This window comes from Manacus candei, unplaced genomic scaffold (assembly GCF_025592945.1).
Source record: "Manacus candei isolate 608988 ecotype Guabito, Panama unplaced genomic scaffold, ASM2559294v1 h1tg000005l, whole genome shotgun sequence".
Lineage (NCBI taxonomy): Eukaryota > Metazoa > Chordata > Aves > Passeriformes > Pipridae > Manacus > Manacus candei.
This window is the reverse complement of record NW_026138053.1, coordinates 5,150,838-5,171,919: the sequence shown is the minus strand read 5'-3', so window position 1 is coordinate 5,171,919 and position 21,082 is coordinate 5,150,838. Positions and strand designations below refer to the sequence as shown.

Sequence of the window (21,082 nt, the reverse complement as noted above, 5' to 3'; positions counted from 1 at the left end):
ATCCTCCTTTCTCTTTGGATAAAATGAAGATGCTTTGGGCATGTGAGACTAATCTCTTTTCAGTTCCATTTAATATTCTGTAAAGAGATTGTTTAAGAATTTATTGCTTTCTTTTTCTGACCACATGGCAAAAAGCAGCCCTCTAAACCTCTTTGTACAGATAAATTGGACGTGGCACTTAGTGCTAGGGTTTAGTTGACATGGTGGTTTTTGGTCAAGGGTTGGACTCGATCTCTGAGGTCCTTTCCAACCTTAATGATTCTATGATAGAGATAATCTAATGCTCATTGTTGCTTCTTTGTACATACTTAGCTCTCCACCATCATAGTTGTAAGTTATGCTGCCAGGTGGCTTAAAAGAGATGCAGAAATGTTTCTATCACCACTGTGAGTGTTTGTGCTTCCTTTTAATAACATAAGATTAACATTATCATGCAAAAATTGAAACTGTATATTACACAGAGAACCCTTGATACCAAGGGAGTGAAGGAGGCCAAAACACCATATTGTCCAAACTGTTGAATATAAAATAGAATAAAGAGCAAATACCTCAAAACTACTTATCAGGAAACTTTTGAGCTGAAATTACAGTAATAAAAAAAAAAAAGGGTTTCAGTGGGACAGCAGGAGCAGAAGGCAACAATGTGGCAGAGGTGTTGCATCCATGAACCCTGCATTCACTAGAGTAGCTTTGTTACTGTTTCTGAATAAGGTGAAAGCAGTGTCAGTTGTTACTGAGCCAGATCGTGCTGCTCAGGGCCTTGAGACAGGAGATCTGTGGTGTGATCACAGAGATTTTCCTTTGAAGTTTCTTTGGGATAGGAATATAATAATTTCATCAGATGCTTTTCTCTGATCTTGCATCTCACTTGCTGTACCTGTTTGGGACTAACCTGTATTTGGGGAAACAGGGTGTGTGTCCACTGCTCTCCACTCCAGGAGTCTCCTGATAATGGAGGGAACAGAGGCCCCAGCATGTGGGCTGCCATGTGCTGGTTTCTCATGAAGTGGTGGTTTAGCTCAACGCTGCTTGACTCTTTGTATTTTATTCCCTTCCTCCACCTGAAGTTACCCCTGCACACTACCTCAGCTGACTTATGCAGATAAGGCAGATTTGGCAGAGAAATGCATTAATCTTTTAGGATATGACTGATTTAACTTGCTTTCAGTGTTTCACAGTACTGAAGGAGCTTTTGAATTACTAATAAAAGCATTACTATAAAGGCACAAACTTCAGACTTACCTTTTTTGTAAAGTTCTGATAATCACATAGGTTGACTGAGGAGTTAACCATTTTGCACAGTGCAAGGTTCAAGGTGTTTTTTTTTATTGAAGAAGTCTGTAAAACCCAATGACAATTCATAAAGCTTAGGCACTGCAAACTTACAGTAAGAAAACAGTCAACATCGTGCACACAGTGAAGTAAAATTATGCATAAATAAAGTAACTGCCATGCTCAAAAAGTCTTCCATCCCCTTCCTTTTGACCACGGAAAACATAATTCTTTTATTTTGAAAAGGAGGGGCAGGGAATGAAGATTTCATAAATAAAACCACAAGGAGAACCATATGACTATCCTTGCAAAACCTGCTGCCAACAAGCAAAAAAAGGAAAGAACCTTGTAAACCCAAGGGGAAAATGGCCTAAATTTGGAAACATTTCAGATCTTAGTTTTTTTAGATTTGTTTTCTTTAGTCAAAAGAAGACAGAGCTATGTGTGGGGAAGGAGAGGTTTCATGCTGAAGGTTGTCTGAGCATATAATTGTTTCTAGAGAAGTGGTATTCAAATAAAAACCTGCCAATTCAAGTCTGGAAGAACTTGGCAGAAACAGCCATAGCCTTCACCATACAGGGCTTTAAGGTCTATTTGGGGAATACAATATTAATTAGAAATTGTACAATAAGCTAGTGAGAATGATGAATAATCTTTTCAGAGTAGCTCATGATCCTACCATGGAAGCACCTAGCTAATTTTAAGTTGTAACCAGTACTTATTCTCAACTGGGGGGGAAATAAACCCTGGTAATGTCTTTTATCTCCTGCTGTGGCCCAGGTACATAGTGTTGTTAGGAAAATGTAATAGAGTCATTAATGGGGCAGCCTGTGGATCTGTTACAATAATTTTTATACCAAATGCAGCACAGGCTTTTCCTGTAGAGGATGCCATAAAATCAGCAAGAGATTTAATCAGCAATGTTAATGGATTCAGAGTATCTTCCTGGAATTATCCTTTGCTGGTTTATCATTTTTGGGTCTTCCTTCAGCAATGTATGTCTTCATTATTGGCACTGCTTTGTGTAATCTAGCAGGTGGATAATTTTTTACATTATATGCTCTTGGAGAAATTAATTTATCTGTGTAGATCACAGCTGATCAACTTTTACAGTCCAGCTGTCATACTGAGAGGACTATGAGCAGCTTCTGCTACCTGTAGTTATGGACAGGGCCAGTACTGCTGATGTGCCAGCAAAGCGGTTCGGGAGCGTACACTGTTTTATTTTGGGCAAAATCAACCAGATCAGCTCACTCCACGGATTAAATTGTTAATGCCAACTCTCCTCGTTTTCCATGGCAATAAAGAGAGATTTTTACAAAGAGCGTGGAGAGTGTCAGTTCCTCCCAAAGGCATAGGAACTAACAAAAAGCAGTAGTTTGGCTGATGGGTTGAAGCCTGTTTTGCAGAGAATCCTTGCTGGGAAGAATTACTTGCTCGTCTCTCTTGCCTGTGTGCTTCTCACATTTGCAGCAGTTATTGCCTCAGTTCTCCTGCCTGTCAGCTGGTCTCGTTTGACTTTCGTTCTGGTTTGCAGGATTCTGATGTGCTCCAATTACTGCCACATGCAGTAATTCTTGTTGTCTCAGCTCTGTAATTACAGGGATATTTGGCTTCTGCCTGGTTTGTGCTGAATGAAAGGTGGTGATGCTGCTGCTCACTGCAGACAGGTCTGTAAGATCAGAGATAACGCTGGCAGCCGCCAGCACCTCCTCCATTAGTGGGATCCAGCGATAGACAAACTTCACGCGTCACGGGCTGGCATCCAGACTGCTCCCTTGTAGGATGCTGCCGGTGAGCTGGCGATGCTCCCAACTCCCGTGGTATCACCCGTAGTGTCCAATCGGGAGTGCGGTGCCGCAGCAGGCGCTGCCCTGCGCTCGCAGCGGGACTGCCACTCACAGCTGGCTCAGTGGCACCGGGTGCTGCTGGATGTTCGTGCCTGAACGCTGAGTGGGCTTGCAATGACTATGTCAGAAAACGCAAGAGACTCAGCAGAAAGGTAAGGAGCAGCACACAGCATTTTCCATTTGGCTTAGAGGCAGTCCTGATCCTGCTGCTGGAAGCAGGAGAGAATCTGCAGCCCACCGAAGCATGACTAATCAGTTTGCTAAAATGCTGAGCACTCTCGAGTTTAAAGTATTTCTTCCCTGTTGCTAACAGCGACAAATGACGATTTTTGTAGCATTTAAGTAAGGTGTGTATTGTGCTCAGGTCTAAAGCCCTTGACTTGGGAGCTACAGCCGATGGCAGGTTTCCTTGGAGCATGAGGGAAACGTGCAGCTTGTGTTTTTGCTGCTGCTGTGGGTGGCACTGTGTTGTTAATTCTTATTCCAGAAAAGATGCCAAGTAATGAATATCTTATTTGTGCTTTGAGCTTCAACAGTGATTTGTTTCTTTGTCATCCTCCTGTTTCAAATGAATATTTTGAAAAGGTTTATTTGTATTGAATGGGGTAATTCTCCTGCATGACAAGAAACAAGCAAATAAAAAACCCAGGTAAAATGTTACTAGTCTAAATATTTTAAAGCAGATGAGAATGTGTTTTATATCATGTTAAATATGCTATTTGGTTCAGGGACACAGATTTAAAAAAAAGAAGATAGGAGTTTTAGTACATGTAAGCAATAATTGATAAAGTTTTAATTATTAAGTAGGGCTCAGAATAGTTGGGCGGACATGATGTTGCATATTGTATGAGATGGATGCCAAGACTTGGTTAATCAATATTTGCAAAGCACTTGAAGAGCGTCTTGGGTACAGAAGGATTTGCATTTTATCTGAAATGTGATGACAACAGGCACTATGAACAAAGTCACATAATGTTTCTCTCAATTTTACAGTCCAGTTTTTCATATATACAATTATGCTCTTTATTTCTTTGCAGTCATTATTCTTAAAACCAAAACCAAACCACTGCTGCAGTGGATGGTTATTACTGATGTTATCTGCTAGTTCTGTGCTCCCCTGCCTTTTCCTTAAGATGATATCAGGACTTTGCTTTCTGTTTTTCCTTTCAGCAGTCCGTGTTGTGCCATTTTTAAGGAACTAACACAGTTTCCAAGTCACAAGATAGATCACATTAGTTAGAGCTGTTTGGAGTCAGGAACATGATGGTGATTTGTTTGTATTTTGTTGGAGGCTGTTTTGTACAGACTTGTATACAACATATTAGTGCAGTATAGCTCTTTGATCATTAAATGCAGATGTTTTAACTGTCCAGGTGACCTTAACTTTGTTAGTGCAAGGCCTTATTGTTTCTTCTGTGGATTTTTTTTTGTCCAGCAGTTCTGGTGGTGATGAACTTGGGCCAAACTAACTCAGCTGGTCTGTATTATCCTGTTGCCAGTAACCTAAAGACCAGCTGAGAACCCTTGTGATGGGTCAGGCTGACATCTGAATGTTGTAAAGGAGAAAAGTACAGCCAGACTAAGGCACTGAGACTCTTCTGACTCTGAGATGCAGCAGCAGCTTTTTTTTCTTTGAGTGTGGAGGCACTTTGTAGGGACAGTGATGTTCCCAGGGGCAAGCACAATGTGAGGTTTTAACCCACCTGTGAGTTTGTAGAGGTCAATTGCACAGGAACATCCTGCACATGAGCTGAGCTAATGCAGATGTTCCAGCAGCAGTTGGTATAATAATCTGTTGCAGACTGACAGTGTCTCATCCTTAAAGTGACAGCATGATCATAATGTCACCAGCCTGTGGTCTGTAAGCCTTACAGTCAGATGTGCATCATCACCCTGTGCTCCTGTGTTCTGGTACCTGAGCTCATCAAGTTGCTCTGCTCCCACATGGCAAATTCTGCATGTCCAGGTTCTTATGTAAAGTAGGTGCAGTTTTATCTTACTTTCAGAAAATAGAAAACTTAGAATTGCTTTTCACATGTTAGTTAGTAAGAGCATAGATTTTTAAAAAAAAAATCCACAAACATAGTGGAATTCACTTGCATTTTTGGCTGTCACTAGAAATGGAATAGCAGATTATGCATGGGAATAAGGCTGGAACTGAAGAAGGGGGGTTCAAATGTAGCAGTAATGCACTGGTAGAAGGAGAACAGATGTACTGAGTTTGTTATCTCTTCTGGCAGGTCACCTACATCAGACCTCAACGTGGCACTGCGTGAATGTATGGCAGCTCTGGATTTATTTCTTAACAACAAGTTCTCAGATGCTTTGGCTTCTTTACAAGCAAAGTAAGTTGATAAGTTTTACTAGTTTTCCTCTGTTTATTTTTCTTTGCTTCACCATCTCTCAGGAGATTGTGACTAGACAGCTGATTTTCTGTTAATAATTGATAAGTCTTTATGGTTTTTGTTCAGAAGGGGATGGTAAGTTGATGTGTTAAGTTTTGGGGAAGACAGATAAGTGCTTTACACTTGGGTGGGTAAATAACAAGACTGATCAACAGTGTCTACCAGAAGGAAGGAATTGATGTCCAGAGACACCCTCAGCTATAGTGCAATATGTGAGATTCTTGCTCCTTCAAGAATAAAAACCATCCTCTGTCACCTTTTGATTTTACCTCCTTTCCCATATTTTTCTGCATATTCTGAGAATTTGAAAATTTATAGCTTTGTGTCTAAATAAGCAACTGACCATGAATTGAAGATTTGAGACACATTAGGTATGAATTCTTATTTTTGCTCATTGTTTTTTAATAACCATTTGCAGAAACCTTCTCACAGCTTATTTTGCAATTCAGTGTTGTGGTCATGCACCCTGTTTCCTAATTATGTTGCAGCCCTACATTTAATGAGTGGCCCAGCTGCAAGCAGTGAGATCATAAAATAGTTTCTGAAATCTGTTGTCTCAGACCTGTTGCCTGTGATCTGTCATACCCTGTCCTGACGTTACCTGTGCTCTTGGCTAGTTGCAGTCTGTGGTCAATTTAAATTTCCCTCCACCCATCCACCCTCTTTGCTCCATTTATTTTTGTGCCATCAGCAAATTACATCATACCTTCTTTTAGGACACTGGAATATGAAACAAGTAAAATTCGTGGGTAATTGCTATGTGTCTGGGTAACTACAGTGAATACCACATATCTGCTTTGCTGAGGTATCAGCTTCATATTTGATGCCATAATCTGTAGCTTAACCATGTAAGGACATTCTGGGAAAGACATTAATGATAAATTGTAGTGTCAGCTGTATTAATAATGCTGGCTTTATTCACAGTGTTATTTAGTGTTTATATATCATCAGAAGATATAATAAAAGCAGTAAGAAGAAAAACTGTGTTTTCATTAAATTCTGGCAGTAAAGCCCCTGTGCCCATCTGGAAATGCTTAGTCAGTGCTTAGCATAAAATAAGGAGATATTTTATTGAAGGGGGTTTCCAAAACACTGCAAAAGTTAGTGAGGTTGTGGCTCATTTTTTTCTGTAAATCCATTTTTCTTCTGTTGCATATGGTTTTCATTCAGCTCTAGCTGGGCTCTGCAGAGTGTAGTTCATGAGCTGATACTCTGTTTTTGTGCCTGACTGTATTCCACACTGCAGACCCATTTTGAAAATAATTTTTCATGTTAACCTGTTGTTATGTTTCTGTTACCTCTGTCAGTGAGGGAAATACAGACTTGTGATCTTTGTGAGTGCAGTGAAGAAACAGGATGCTAAATTTCCCCACAGATGATATCCATTGTGGACACAGTCCACCTCTTTAAGGAATGAGAAGAGTTGTAGAGAGGGCACACATGGTAGTACTGTGGGTTTTCTTTAGGAGCCATCAGTTCTTTGGTGTTCTCTTTTAGTGTGCTGAGATTTGAAATTGGTTTCCACAGTCCCTAAACATACCATCTTTGTTTAGAGAAATACTTTTCAGGTTTTATATGCTTGTGAAGAATTTCGTATCATAGATTTTTGCGGCTTTAACACGGTGCAGGAGATACTCCGCTCTGTATTACATTAGTGCAGATTCATTAAATTACTCACATTTGGCTTCCACAATAAGTGTATTTTCAACTAATTTGTACCATGTGCAGGTAACAGCAGATTTGGCAATGTATGAGAGTTAGAATCAGAAGAGTTTTCCTAGCAGCTTAAAAATAAATATCTGAGGATGGTGTCTAGACTTGTGTTGAGGTAAAGCTCTTTTTTTCCTGTTAGAAAAGCAAATCCATCATAATGAAGAGATCCAATTTCATAGAAAAATACATCTGGTGTTTTGGTTTCGTGTTATATAACCTTTCTTGTTTCCTGAGCTACCTTTTAGCTTTTAGAGTCAATATTCTTTATTATCATTAGCAATCTTTGTACAATAGTGGGTTCTGATTATCTTGTGCTTTCTGTAGTAAGATTAAATTAATCTTTTATATGGAGTTTTTACACTATATCTAAGAACTCTTAAGAAATTCCTTAAATTCAGTCACCAAGCAGTGATTTTCAATATATGATGTATTAACTGTAACCATGAGTAACACTGGAACTGTCAGTCACTGGAGTGGGGAAAAAAAATCCCATCATCCTTCTCAACCCTAAGACACAGTAAATTGATTAAATGTTGACTGGATTTTAGCCCTTGTGTCGTTGCAAACAGATAATAAATTAAAGAGTTGATTCTGGTGAGGTGTCCCCTTCCCTTCCCAGGACAAATGCTTAATATTTTAATAATTATCTTAAAGGGAAGCAGGGCATAATCACCTGATGGTTTGGTGGTGTCAAATCAAATTGGGACAATGGTAAATAAGATAAATTCATGACAGAATTATTGGGACCATTGGGTGAGCTGCACCACGTGTGTTGCTGCTTGCACTATTATAGGAACAATATGACAAGGATTCATTCCAGGCAGTTGACTTTATTCTGAAAATGGACTCCAAAACGCACTTGATGTTGTTTGGTGAAGTATTAATTCTAGAATGACTGTGTTTGAAAGGTAAATTCAGTCATCTGATGTGGGAGTATCTCAGGTAGGTGTGAAGAGATTGTGTTACTGCTTAGGTAGTTATGAAAATCTTGGTGGAATAGTAGAGCTCTCTTACTGTCTGTTACTATCATTGAAATTTTTAGATATATGCCCATTTTACAATATTAAATGTTATCTTGTATATTCTGATCTTTAAAAAGTTTGAAGAGGTTACTAAGGAATGGCAGCCTTTTGTAATGGTTGTCTTCATGGTGTGGTGAAATGTTCTTGCCCTTATAGAACAAAATCAAACATGAGATTGTTCAGTGGGGTGGAGGAGCTTTCTTTGGGAACTGATCTCACAAAGAGAGGGTGTGATTATTTAACTGAGAATGGTGAAAGAATAAGGGGAAGCACACAGAGGTAAAATGAAGCCCTACACAGTGTTTGGATAAATATGTTGCACAGCTCTGCAGAAAGCTTGAGTTAGCTATTTACTGTGAAGAATGTCAAGAACATGAAAAAGGTCGTTTTTTCTAGGGTTTTCTATCTTTTTATACCTGGAGTCTGGAAGACCAGTTTTATAGTTCATAAATTAATTGCTGCCAAAACCTGACTTAATTGTTGGTTTCTCCTCTTAGCTGGAAGAACTTACTAGATTCCAAATTTTGGAAAATGGCTTAGACAAAAAAGATTTGGGGCACTCTCGTTTTTCACAAAAGATTAATAGTCCCAGGTTAATTCTGAGGTCAGCTTTTTGACTTCAGCTGGAGGGCTATCACTGTCCTCACTTAAGCACTTGTTTTCAAGCAGGAATAAAAGTGTTCTCCAACCAGCTCCAAGAAAGGGCAGGCTGCACCAAAGTTGGAGAAGAAGCATGTGGCAGAACTCCATAAGTGCTTAAAGATATTACTTATAATCCTCTTATTCAGTCATGTGATACCAACTACTGGGATAAGTTATTAATCACAATATTAGTTGTATTGATGTCATACAGGCTTGTTAACTCCAACAATGTCCTGAGGAAAGTGCTGCTGAGGAATCAAAAGAAGGAAAATTAAAAGCTATCAAGTTTCATTCTGTATCCACCCATATAAAACTCAGGCCTTAAAACTCCCGGCAATACACCAGGATGTAACTGGCAACTTCATTTGTATGATTAGGAGAAATAACATAGATAAGTTATATTTGGTTGCATTTCTACCAGCATCCCAACCCCTGGAAAATAAAAAGTTGAATGTTGATAAATACCAGTTGGCTAATGATAGACATTAATTACTGTCTCCTTCAAATATTAGAAGCAACATAGATGAAACCATTGATTAGGGAAGGGGCGATTTGGTATCAGAAACAAATTACTGGATAGAGAAATCTTCACCACATAAATGTGAATAGTACCAATTTACCTTTTAGTGCATTTAGTGAATTTAATATTTATTTGCTTTGATTTTGAAAGAAAATGTCTGTAATTTTGGAAGGGTACTATTTCACTCCCTCCCTTGTGCTTTGAATTTAAATCTCTGGAAGGGTTTTAGTTCAGTGAATACAAGGTGAAGTGTGTTTTTCTGCACTGAGGCTGATGAATAATCAAATGAAAAGGAACACTTCATCAGGCTGGCATTTTGTAGTAGGTTCATTTTTTCCCCTACTTTTCATTATCAGTGTACTGAAAGAATCATGATGTGTGAGGCCAAGACAGAGCTGTCCTGACTCCACTGGATTTTAAACTAATTTCTCTGTCATCTCTCTGTTCTTCTTACCTTGCAAATGAGATGGATGTGAGCATGGCATGCGGTTTATAGCACTTAAGGCACTAGGTGATTTCTCAAAATGACTCTTCTGCTAGATTGGTTTAGATGGTGAGGGCCAGTAGGAATTAAGGGCAGCCACAGAGCACAGACTGCAGTGAAGTTTAAAGATGTGCACTGCAAAATTCTTCAGTGCAGCCAGCCTGGTCTGTGCCATGTGTATTGGAAAAAGTAGCCCTTAATGGTATGAAGCAAAGGAAGCACCAGGTACCTGTCTAATGCTGTCTGTTAAGTATTATTTTAACCCCTAGATCTCAAAAAAATATATATACAAAGGAAGTCAGGATTTATCATCACTTGTACTTTTCTTTGGTGATTTTATTGCTTAACGTCAATGAGAGGGGGTTGCTTTAGTTGTAGACAAGGTTTATTTTTTAGTTCTGGAAAATAGTAATCAAACATCAGGGACTCCTAAGGATACTTAAGGGTGTTGTACTCCATTGAGGAAACTAATTAAGGCATAATAATATATGAATTATTAGAAAACTTTGAGGCATCCAAGTCACAATGGTGAGTTACTAGCTCATGGCTTAATGTAGGGTTGTCTGAAGTTATCCTTAAAGATGTCTTTCCACGCAGTTCAGTTATTAAAACTTGGGGGGGCAAGTGCTTTTCCAGGGGCAGAATTAAATGGATTGAGGTGTCTTTAAAGTCTGGCTTTTCTCCTTAAAGTAAAACCACAGAATCAGAGTAGTTGAGGTTGGAAGGGACCCCAGGACCCCCTCTCTCATCCTGCTGACAGCAACAGTCCTCTCAGTGCAGCCCTGTTTTTGCCAAGGACACAGTGCTGGCTCACCACTTTCTCCTTGAAAGGAAAAGAAAATGGAGTTGCTCGTTTTGAGAAACACCTGAAGTAGATGTATTGAGAACAGGTGTGCTGAGGGTGGAGATTTTGTGGAAAGGATATCCTTGTTTGACTGAAAGTATTTTTGAGTATTCCCTGCCATTCAGAGCTATCTGATCCGTTCTAGAGTGTAAACAATTAAAATAGCAGTTGTTGCTCCTTAGCAGTATTTGTCTTAAGTCATGCTGTTTGTCAGGGGTGGATTAGCAAGGCCTACAGAGAGTTTCTGTGTCAGGAATTTATCTGAGCTTGCCCTTCAACATATTTCTAAAGTCATCTTTATTACATCTCAGTGCCCAAAGACATTTGCAGAGGATTATACCAGACATGGGTACTGGCTGAATGCTTTAAATACGTGCAAAGTATAAACCCTTTGCCCTGTCAGAGGAAAGATGCCAGCAATGGCTGCACATAGGAATTAATTGTTTTACTTGCACTAATGCCAAAGTTTTTTACTTTCTGCAAAAGAGGCACTATCTGAAACCCCAAAGAATAATATTTAAGTTGAACAGATTGGGATGGAAGGTTGGCAGAAGGGGAGAAGAGAAAAAAACTATAATATTTGACATAGACTCTAATGCCTCTGGTGGGAAGATCTGTTTCAAGAAGAGTCTGTTTTGGCCACGGTTATAGTATTGTGTTACTTATCTCCTTGAGTCTGTCTTAAGTGACTCCCCCAAAATAGAAGAATAGCATCTGGATTTGTGTCATGTGTTGCAGTATTCATTAGATATTCCATTAAAAAAAACCTCTTTTGTCTCTGAATGGTGAGCCATGCGGTTAATTCCTGTGCTTTACTTGTTAAATACCTACCCTCAGCTCAGAATTGGTACATTTTAGCAGACATGTTGAAACTGGAGAGCTGTAGCCATGATTTCATGTAGAAATCTCAATCTGTTACTGTTTCTTAATTATTTTGCATGTCCTTTGTGTTTGATTTAGACCTCATTCCCATCAGGCATTTCTGAAATTGGATTTGTATTTATTTTTTCAAAGCAACAGTTCAGTCGAATCAGCTGTGCTTTGCACCTTGTGTTTGCTTTCAGAACTAAAGACAGCATGTATCATGCCCTGACTTATGCCACCATATTGGAAATGCAGGCTATGATGACATTTGATCCTCAGGACATACTGAATGCAGGAAACACAATGAAGGAAGCTCAAGCCACCTGTCAAAGGTAAGACTGGAGCAATTCAGTCAGTAAATAGTTACTGCTCGGTAAAGGTTTGAAAGACATACAGGTTAAAAAAGGAAATGTAAGTTCATAGAAATCATAGGAAAACGGAGGTTGGAAGGGACATCAAGAGGTCATCTAGTCCAACTTCCCACTTGGAGGAGAGTCACTTAGCAGGTCACAGCACACAAATTAGAGTGTTCAGCAGTCTAGCCTTGAAAACTTCAGTTTACCACAATATCTGATTTTTCTTGTCAATTAGACTTCAGTCCTATCTGTAGTCCTGGTTCTGCAGTGTCTGGAAGTTGTTATTTACAATGTGCAGACACTGCAGAATGTTCCCATGGGCGATGGTTGTGCTGCAGTTCCCTGTCTTTGAGTCTGCTTTTGCACCCCCATGGACGTGCACCCATACACACACAAAATAAATCATCCCCTTATCCCCTTCCTTCATCAAGACATATTTCCATGCATGAAGGGTAAAACAGATCTCAGGAGGACCATGTTGACTGAGTTCTCTGTGGAATATGCTGAAGTTTGTGTATGTGGTGAGATGACAGAGAGCTGAGCACTAGAGGTGTGTTAGTGACTGTGTGGGTGACCAGCTGAAAGATACTGTTGTTCTCTGTTGTTGATGCTTCATGTTCAGAATGACCAAATGGACTTTTTCTGCAGATTTAGGAAGAAATCTACAGTAGCTGATTCTATCAACAACCTTGTACATAGACAAAGCCTTGAACACTTTACTGAAGGTAATATTATCTCTCACATGCATAATGTTTTTTTTTTATTTATGCAGTTTGAATCAGATGTAAGTGTTCACTCGGTGTGTGAATCTGAATATATAAGCACATCCAAAATCACTGGTTTTGTTGATTGCTGACTCAGCACTCCCAAAAATTGCCAGGTAAAGACATACCTAAAAAGAAGTATTGAAATGGCTATAAAGGTACTAGATCCAGAATTTCATAGAAAGCACCAGATAAATTCCCGCAAAGTTTCTGTAACTGTGTTTCATTTCTGTTTGGAATTACATCACTAGTCTGGAACAGAAACACTACATCAAATTTGGATAATATTTTTCTCAGTTTGAGCTTTGTGATCTTATTCCTATATTAATGGGCTAAGGGTTTTTTTATTACTTTTTGACTGATTGATTTGTTTTTTTCTCCTCTCTGTGCAACACTAGAGGAAATCCATGCAGAAATTTGCTATGCTGAATGTTTACTTCAGAGAGCAGCACTCACATTCCTCCAGGTATGGACTCCTGTGTGCCTTGTGGGGGGAAAAAAGTACATACCATACAGGTTCCTATTTTAAAACTAATGAACTGGTAGAAGACTGTAGTTTAACCTGGTGGTGTAAGGCTGTTTCATCTGGATCAAGTCTGGATATTGGAACAGTGCTGAGTGTCCAATGACACCCTTCTCTACTCCCTCTCATTTCACACTCGTGTGAAATGTGACTGCAGTAAGCACCACTTTTCAAACACTGTGTGTTGGGATATCAGATTTTAAAAAATAAAAGAAGAAATGGTCATTGAAGCTGTGCTGGAATACGAGTGAATTTCTTGCTTCAGTCTGGCTGGTGTTTGCTTTCCCAAGACTGCTTTCCCACTGGTGTGTTCTTGAACTGCATAGCTATTAGGCTCCACACATGATTTCTCCTTAACAGTGCTGCTTGTTTTTTAAAAAAGGGGAGTCCTCCCTCTTCTTTTAATTTTGTCTCTGTACTAATGAAGCTTGATTTGTTTGGTGGAGCAACATTAGCAGTACTTACTTGGGCTCCAGCATGCAATTTAAATTGTTCATCGCACTTGAAATAACTGATTTTTATTCTTGATTTGACTGTACTTGCTGTATAAAAGTGGGCCTCTTCATCTATTGAGGGGATAATAAAAGTCACAGTCAGAAAAGCCTAATGTTTCTTGGCTCAGTGGTGCTGGTAGGAAATGGAATGCAGGTGGTGGTTTTATAGTGTTTGGGAGTTGCCAGGTGGGCTCTGATTTATGTTGCTTGTGACAGTTTATGGACCGTGTAACGTTTTTCAGCAATCTGCTGTGTCCCTCTACTAGAAACTACTGCTTCATAGTAACACCCATAACCTGAGGAGCTTTTATAGTTTCTAGAGTGCTGATGATGGACTTTGAAATGGCCAAGGTGTAGCTACGTGTTTCCATTTTCCTTTGGGATCTCTAGCACAGGGGGCAATTTGGGTGATGTCTGAAACCATGGAAGCGAGATTTTTGAAGTGCCTGTAAGAAATGAGTGTTTTAAAGCAATGTCTCTTGGTTTTAAGCACTGTTTTCACCGGTATCTGTTTTTAAAAATGTGTATAGATATATGGAGGATTTAAGAATAAGAAAATAATTTCTTGTCCTCTTCTGTGTTTAATTTTTCACGAACACATGAACTAGTTCTAAAAATTAAACAAAGGCATTTGGTTCCAACAGTTATTGAAGGGGGTTAATTTTGATGCTTAATGTAAGTGACCAAATCTGATTGAAAACACATAAAAATTAATCTCAGCATTTTACAAGGGTTGGACAATTCTCACATTGACTATTCTTGTTGGTGTAATGAACATTCTGAATATAAACATTTTAAAACCATCTTCTTTCCTTGTTCCATTTTCCATTCAAAGGAAAATATAACTGAACCTTTACACATGGTAAGGTATTCTGTACCCCCTGGTGTTTGCTGTACTGGGATTAGTTCATCTAATCTATGCGGTTTTCTCCACATTGCTCCAGATAGCTCCTTATGATTTTTCTGTGATGGTATCTTCTGTTAAAACACATACAGACTTTCTGTCTCAAAGTAACAGCAGCTACTAAAACAAACCAGAATGACAGACTATACATGATGAGTGAGGCAAGAAATTGCCACCAGGAAGTTAGGAGACAGAAGAATCTTTAATGGTCTCTCAGATACACTTTTCTGTAAGTTCTCAGTTTGTTATAGCTTATAATGTAACATGTTACCATCTCATATATATGAGTATTCAGGCCAGAAAGAGCATATCCTGTGTAACCTTGCTGACCCTGTTTCCTTTTTTGGGATATGAAACTATATTCTGTAGACTCCTGAGGACGGGCAGTTACTTGTGAGCATTTCCTAGCTCAACACTAGGCACCGTGTGAACTGTGCTGAAGGACAAATGAGAGAAAGCTATTTTTTGAAAGAGCCACAAATGCATGTACCTTAGGTGACATTCACTAGCACAGTCCTTGTGTTCATTAATGCAAATTCAGATGGTCCAAAGGTGACAAGGGCTAAACTGATCACAGAAGGCATCAAAATAAAGTGCCTGTGTCTAAGCGGAGTAAAAAATATATTAATACAGAAAGGAAATCCTGAATCCATGTGTTGTGTCTCAGAGGTTTATATTGTCTGTGTCATGCTGGTTATGTTCCAGGTATGTGTTCACCTCAAGAAGACAAAAGACCTTTATAATGCTTGCAAATTCATATTGCTAATGTGTTTCCATTCCAACAGGATGAGAATATGGTAAGCTTCATAAAGGGAGGCATCAAAGTCCGAAACAGTTACCAAACATACAGGTGAGTCAGAGTGGTGATGTGATTAAGTGTACTCTATCAGTAAAAAGTGCTGCTGGTCAAATATTCCAACACAGTCATTAGGCATGTTGAAATGGCCTTTCTTTTATAGTTGTAGCTGCAGCTTTTTGGAACATTTGAAACCAGTAGCTGAAGCACAAGTAATTCCATAATAAATGCATAAAACCAAAATAAAATGAAAGGACAAGAAACCAAAGAGCTTGCAATGTAAAGTATAAATGGCTTCAAACAAAGATTAAACAAATTTGCAGGAAATAGAGGCTATTTAGTGTAGCAATCAGATGCAGTCTCCCCACATCATGAGGTCTGTGAGCAGTCAATTCTTAGAGGATGCTTTTCCCAGCATATGCCACTGTCTGAGTGATATTTGGTGAGCTGGACTTTTAATCTTGTTAAGTACACCAGTTCTGCTCTAAAGAGGAGGTGCCTGCTATTGCAAATGATAAGCAGGGTTGCTTATCTGAACTCACAGTATGCTCATTACTTAGTGTCTGCAAGCCAAGAACATCTGCTTAGGCAGAATTCTTTTCATCCAGGTATGTTATGCAGAGCCACTTTCAACATGTGCAAATGATTTTGAAGTGCAGTAGTAAAATCTAAAAATTCCATTAAAATGTACACCGTGGGAAGCATATTCAGTTGTGCCTCTGTCAGGACCAGCTATAGTTTGTATAAAACCGAAATGTTAATGAATGTAGTAACTCTTGGGTGTTCTTCTTCAAAGAAGGCTAATAAAAATGCTAACAACAACTTGCATATTAAGGAAAGCTGTATCTTAACAAAGGGAAAGTTTTTATGTGACACCAGCAGTTATGATTTTTGTACTCTACCTTCGGTGTGGGAAAAAATAATTGGTTGCAGTTTTGGTGAGAGTGTGGTGCAACAGAGAAAACACTGAAATATGGAAATGAAGCTCTATTTGCTTTGACTGATTGGTATTTTTTCAATGTAGTTTCTGATATAAAAAAGCATTTTTCCCTTCCCTGCTGTCAGCAGAACTGCTTGATAATCTGCAACAAGAGCAAACTTGAAAAAATAGGATGTATAAATGTTGCAAAGCCACAGCTTTTGAAACTCTCTTTCAGGGAGGAAAGGTCAGCAGACACTGTAAAAAAGACGAAATGAAATAAAACAAAAATTAAGAATGAAACATTTGCTTAATGACAGTGAATTAAAAGTAGCAGAAAACTTTTGCAGTTCTTACTGAATTGTAATTACTGAAATGTAACAGAATCTTGTGCACTTTCAGGGAGCTGGACAGTCTCATACAGTCCCCACATTATGTCAAAGGAGAGAACCATCTTCATTTTGAGGGAGGTGTAAAACTTGGAGTTGGAGCATTTAATCTGGTACGTACCAACAGTTCTTATCCTGAGCTGAAGTCCTGCTACCTCCTGGAAGTGACCCTAACTTGAATTCCTGAGAAGCTCCGCTGACATCAGTGTTGCTGATCGTGTGGTTAAAACATAAATGTGTGCTGACAGTGCAGGATCACAGTCTTTGGTCTAAGAAAATCAGATAATAATGCTCTTTAGAAATACAGAGACTGCTGCCCACAATGTGGGATGAGGGCCAGGAGAAGCCTTGCACAGAAGCAGAAGTTGCCTGTGTTGGCTGAGTTCCACTTTCTGTGGAACTGACACTTGGAGAGCTTGGGCTGTTGGCAGGGCAGTTGGTGGGGTGGGGTACAGGAATGAAGGGATGGATTGAGGTCCTGCTCAGGCCACTGTTGGCTGTTGTTGCCTGTGTTCTGGCCAGAAAGCAGGTGATCAAATGCTACAAGATGGTTCCTGGTGTGTCAGAGAGGCATTGACCCAGAGGTGGTGAGGGGTGATGTGACTGCTCAGGGGACGGGCTGCAGAAAGTGCCTGGTGCTTCCCCTTCCTTGCACTGCTTTATGTGAGTCTGCCACATGCCCAGATGTTAGATTTACTGCACAAGGACAAATATGTACTGTGTGGTGTGCACCCAGAATTTCTGAAACATCCAAATACTGGAGTAATGTGCTGTGTAAACATGTTTCTGTGCAGGGAATCCCAGGGACACAGGGTCCCTATATTAAGCAGATATTTCTGTTTAAATTGCATTTAAAATATAGCAGGTGGATACATTTACTCAGGAATTTGTCATAGAGAAATGTTTTTAGTACTTTTAATAATTATTTCTTGTCTTTGAAAAAATTGTGGGAGGCAGCTGAGAGACAGAAAGTTACTGCATAACTGTTGCATTTCTCACTGTAGACATTGTCCATGTTCCCTGCACGGATCCTGAGATTACTGGAGTTTGTTGGATTTTCTGGAAACAAGGTAAATGTGAGCTAAATATTATTGGTACAGTCCTCTCACTCTTAAATTTAAAAATGGAGACAGGAGTTTATCTCTTCTTCCTCCCATTAGTTGTAACCCTCTGAAACACCCTGGTATCACACAAGCACTCTGTTACACTGATGCTTTTGTGCAGCTCAGTTTTCCTTTATTTTTTGTCTGAACTATTGCACTTCAAAGACTGGGGGGGAAAAAAACTCTTTATTTAATTTCTGCTTTAATAGCAACTGTTAACTTGAGTGTGGTACCTAAATTCTTTTGTCTAAAGGAGTAAGTGCTTTTTTGCCTTTTATAATGCTTTCTATTTATAAAACAAGTTTCAAGAAAAAAATGTTTATCAGAGCTGCAGCCTTACCTGACAGGTCAATGACTGTCATCATCATTTAATTAGTTTACAGGAAGGGTCTAATATCTGAAAATAAAATGTCTTGTTTAAAAGCAAGGAGCAGAATGTGGATTACAACTTAAAAATTTCCAGGAGCTATTTCACAAACAGTAAAGGCAAAAATCAAATACTTTCACCTGTCAGTTAAAATAACAAAGAGCATCTAAAGCAAAATATTCTCCTAGAACTGTAAAGGTGATTCATGTACCAGCAAAGCTCTGAGAATACTTTGGTGAACACTCATCTTACTACTACAGGTGAAAATTGTCCCTCTAATTGAGTTTGTTGTTTTCTTTTGGGGTTTCTTGTATGACTATGAGCGAGCTGATATTTGTGTTGATGAGTCAGCTCCTATTACAGTTTTTTTAATAACTCACTGAAGCATGACCTAGATTACCACAAATTTAAGCAAAAACTGCTGTCTACACACCATAGAAAGGAGTAAGACGTGTTGATCAAGGCTCATTGATGGTCACTTATTTTAACAGCCTTAAAAAGTCTTTCTGCATTTAACAGGTGCCTAAAGCCAAAAGCAAAATTGCAATTGAATGTGCAATCCTTTCCAGTGGTGATTTCACAAAGCTTACAACAAGAAGTAGTAGACAAGAGTCTAGAAGGTGAAAGAAGCAGTGACAGAGGAGGAGAGGGAAGTTTGTGTGTCATGTGTTGCACCCATCCAGGAGAAAGGAGTTTTGAATACACTGTGTTTGATATTTTACTCTTTTCCATGAAGTGCTCACTGTGAGCATCAGGTTGTGCAAAAGTTATGGTTTGTGCCTTGAGCTGTTTGCAGATTACCTGAGAGAGCTGCAGTGCACTGGAGGACAGCTTGATTTTGGTGTGGGTCATGTGTTTATGAAAACCGGATAAAAAAATTGCATTGTGTTATCTTCCAGGAGACTAATCTGCCTCGAAGCCAGGAGATTTGCCCCTAGGGACTCTCCTTGTCTCTCAGACATGTCATTTTGGATAGTAAATGAGGACATGCCCAAAGCTCCTTTACTTCCTAAGCGATTTGTGGGCACTGTGGACAACATGATCAACTTAACAGCAGTCTGGAGCCTCAGAATAGTAGGTGGGATAAGATCAAGAAAGTATTAAAAGTAGCCTGAGGCCGTGTTTGTTCCCTTCCAGTCCAAGATGTGCCAGGTTGTGCCCATCTCACTATTCAGGCTCCTTTCCTTTCCATCATTAGTCAAAATATGGGCTTATTTGTGTTTAGTAGCATCGGCCCTGCATTTGGGCATTGAGGTTCAATGCAGTTTTGTCCAGTTTTGTGAGAAATGTTTTGTGGGCAGAGGTGTGTGTCACACACACTGTGCTGGGAGCATGTCTGCCTCACTGGGCAGCAGGTGGAGTGTGTGTTCTATCTGGACTTCTGTGTTTAAGGATGACTAACCTCTCATGGGGAGAGCAGGAGAGTCCTTGCACTATCTCCCATGGAAGCACTGAACCTTTCTCACTGAGTCCTCTGCCAGGTCTCAGGCTAATGTTTACCCTTGTTCTTATTTTATAGACAATTACAAATGCTGTGCTGCTAAATTGTAGAAGTTTGACATGAGCCTACCATATGTTAAGTGCAATTTGTCAGAGGGTCAGATGACAGCATGATTTCAGGGGAAGGCAGGAAAGCTTTTAGATAGAACGAGTGTCTTTCAAATTATACTTCTTTTATGTGGGAGGACATTTTTCCCAACACAGCTGAGCTGAAGAATACGTTTGATGTGTCAATTTGAAATAAATTTAATTCCAGTTTCCCACTAAGCATTTTTTTCGAAGTGCATTTTGGACTCTTCAGATTTTAAATGAAGATTAAATTGAAATTATTTCATGGGATACATTCAAATGCCTTGTGTACCAGCTTAATTAGCCAGTTTGTTGTAAAACTGTTAGTAGTATCCAACCTCCTTGCTAAGCCTGCAGTTACGTGATCAGGTCATGGGACATGAATGATGACCTTGCTCTGCTTTCATTGTCAAGATCCCTAATTAAAAGAGAGTGATTTAAAAATAACATTCAAGAGCTTTTGCTTCAGGAGAGTAGATGGATTTTAGTCAGTAACAGCTGAAATAAATATGAACCAGCTTCAGTGTTGTCTGATAATGATTTTGAGCACTGTCCTTTTTCGTCCTGCATCCGCTGTGGGATTCCCCACTGTTCATGTAGGAATTCCTGAATGACAGAGCATTGGATGTTTTGGGACAAGGGTTGAATCAATAAGATACTGATGTAATATAATGTAGTGACAGTCTTGGGAATTGAGAGACTGTGGGATGTTATGGGGAACTTGGATGAAAGATGAGAATTCCCATACTGGATCACAGTTGTCCCTAAGAAGTGTCATTGCTCCCTGCTCTGTGTTATACTTTATGTCCTTCAGAGTAGCTTATGTTTTGTGTGAAAACAAAACCCAAATGTGCTAATATCATTTTAGAGCAATTACAAAAATGTCATTTTTGAGAAATTACAAACACTTAATGGCTTGACATCTGTTTTATATGCCCTGTAATAGACTTTGTTGGGAAGCTCATTCCCAGTGTTCTGGGATTGCTCATATCATTTGTGACATAGGTGTGGGAAGTAGTTATGGGTTATTTATGGTTAGAAGGTGTGTCCTAACAATTAAATATAATGTACTCACTGGTGCCAGTCACTGGGTGAGCACACTTTGTTTACAGAATTACTCCTTAGGCTCAGGTAGTTGCTGCTTGTGCTCTGGTTCTGAGATCCTCAGTTTGATCCCGGTGAGCAGCACAGTGCCCAGCTCATGGCACCTCCCTTGGCTGATGAGGTTTGCTGGCTAATCTCTGGAGGCTCCCTGTGGAGAAAGGGTGTGTACTTGAAAAGG

The 21,082-nt window shown here is 39.4% G+C and overlaps 1 protein-coding gene across 4 annotated transcripts in view; it reads left to right on the top strand.

Moving 5' to 3' along the window:
- Window positions 1-21,082, top strand: part of TTC39A (tetratricopeptide repeat domain 39A) — a 45,464-nt gene that overhangs the window by 6,429 nt on the left and 17,953 nt on the right. For 3 of the 4 annotated variants that reach the window (XM_051799738.1, XM_051799755.1, XM_051799765.1), the window contains exons 2-8: window positions 5,363-5,467; window positions 11,817-11,948; window positions 12,621-12,697; window positions 13,135-13,202; window positions 15,443-15,507; window positions 16,775-16,874; window positions 17,766-17,831. In XM_051799738.1, coding sequence (XP_051655698.1) covers window positions 5,363-5,467; window positions 11,817-11,948; window positions 12,621-12,697; window positions 13,135-13,202; window positions 15,443-15,507; window positions 16,775-16,874; window positions 17,766-17,831 — 613 coding nt within the window. Of the gene's footprint in view, window positions 1-2,755; window positions 3,275-5,362; window positions 5,468-11,816; window positions 11,949-12,620; window positions 12,698-13,134; window positions 13,203-15,442; window positions 15,508-16,774; window positions 16,875-17,765; window positions 17,832-21,082 lie in introns of those variants that run through there. The other variant, XM_051799746.1, reaches the window with a different exon arrangement.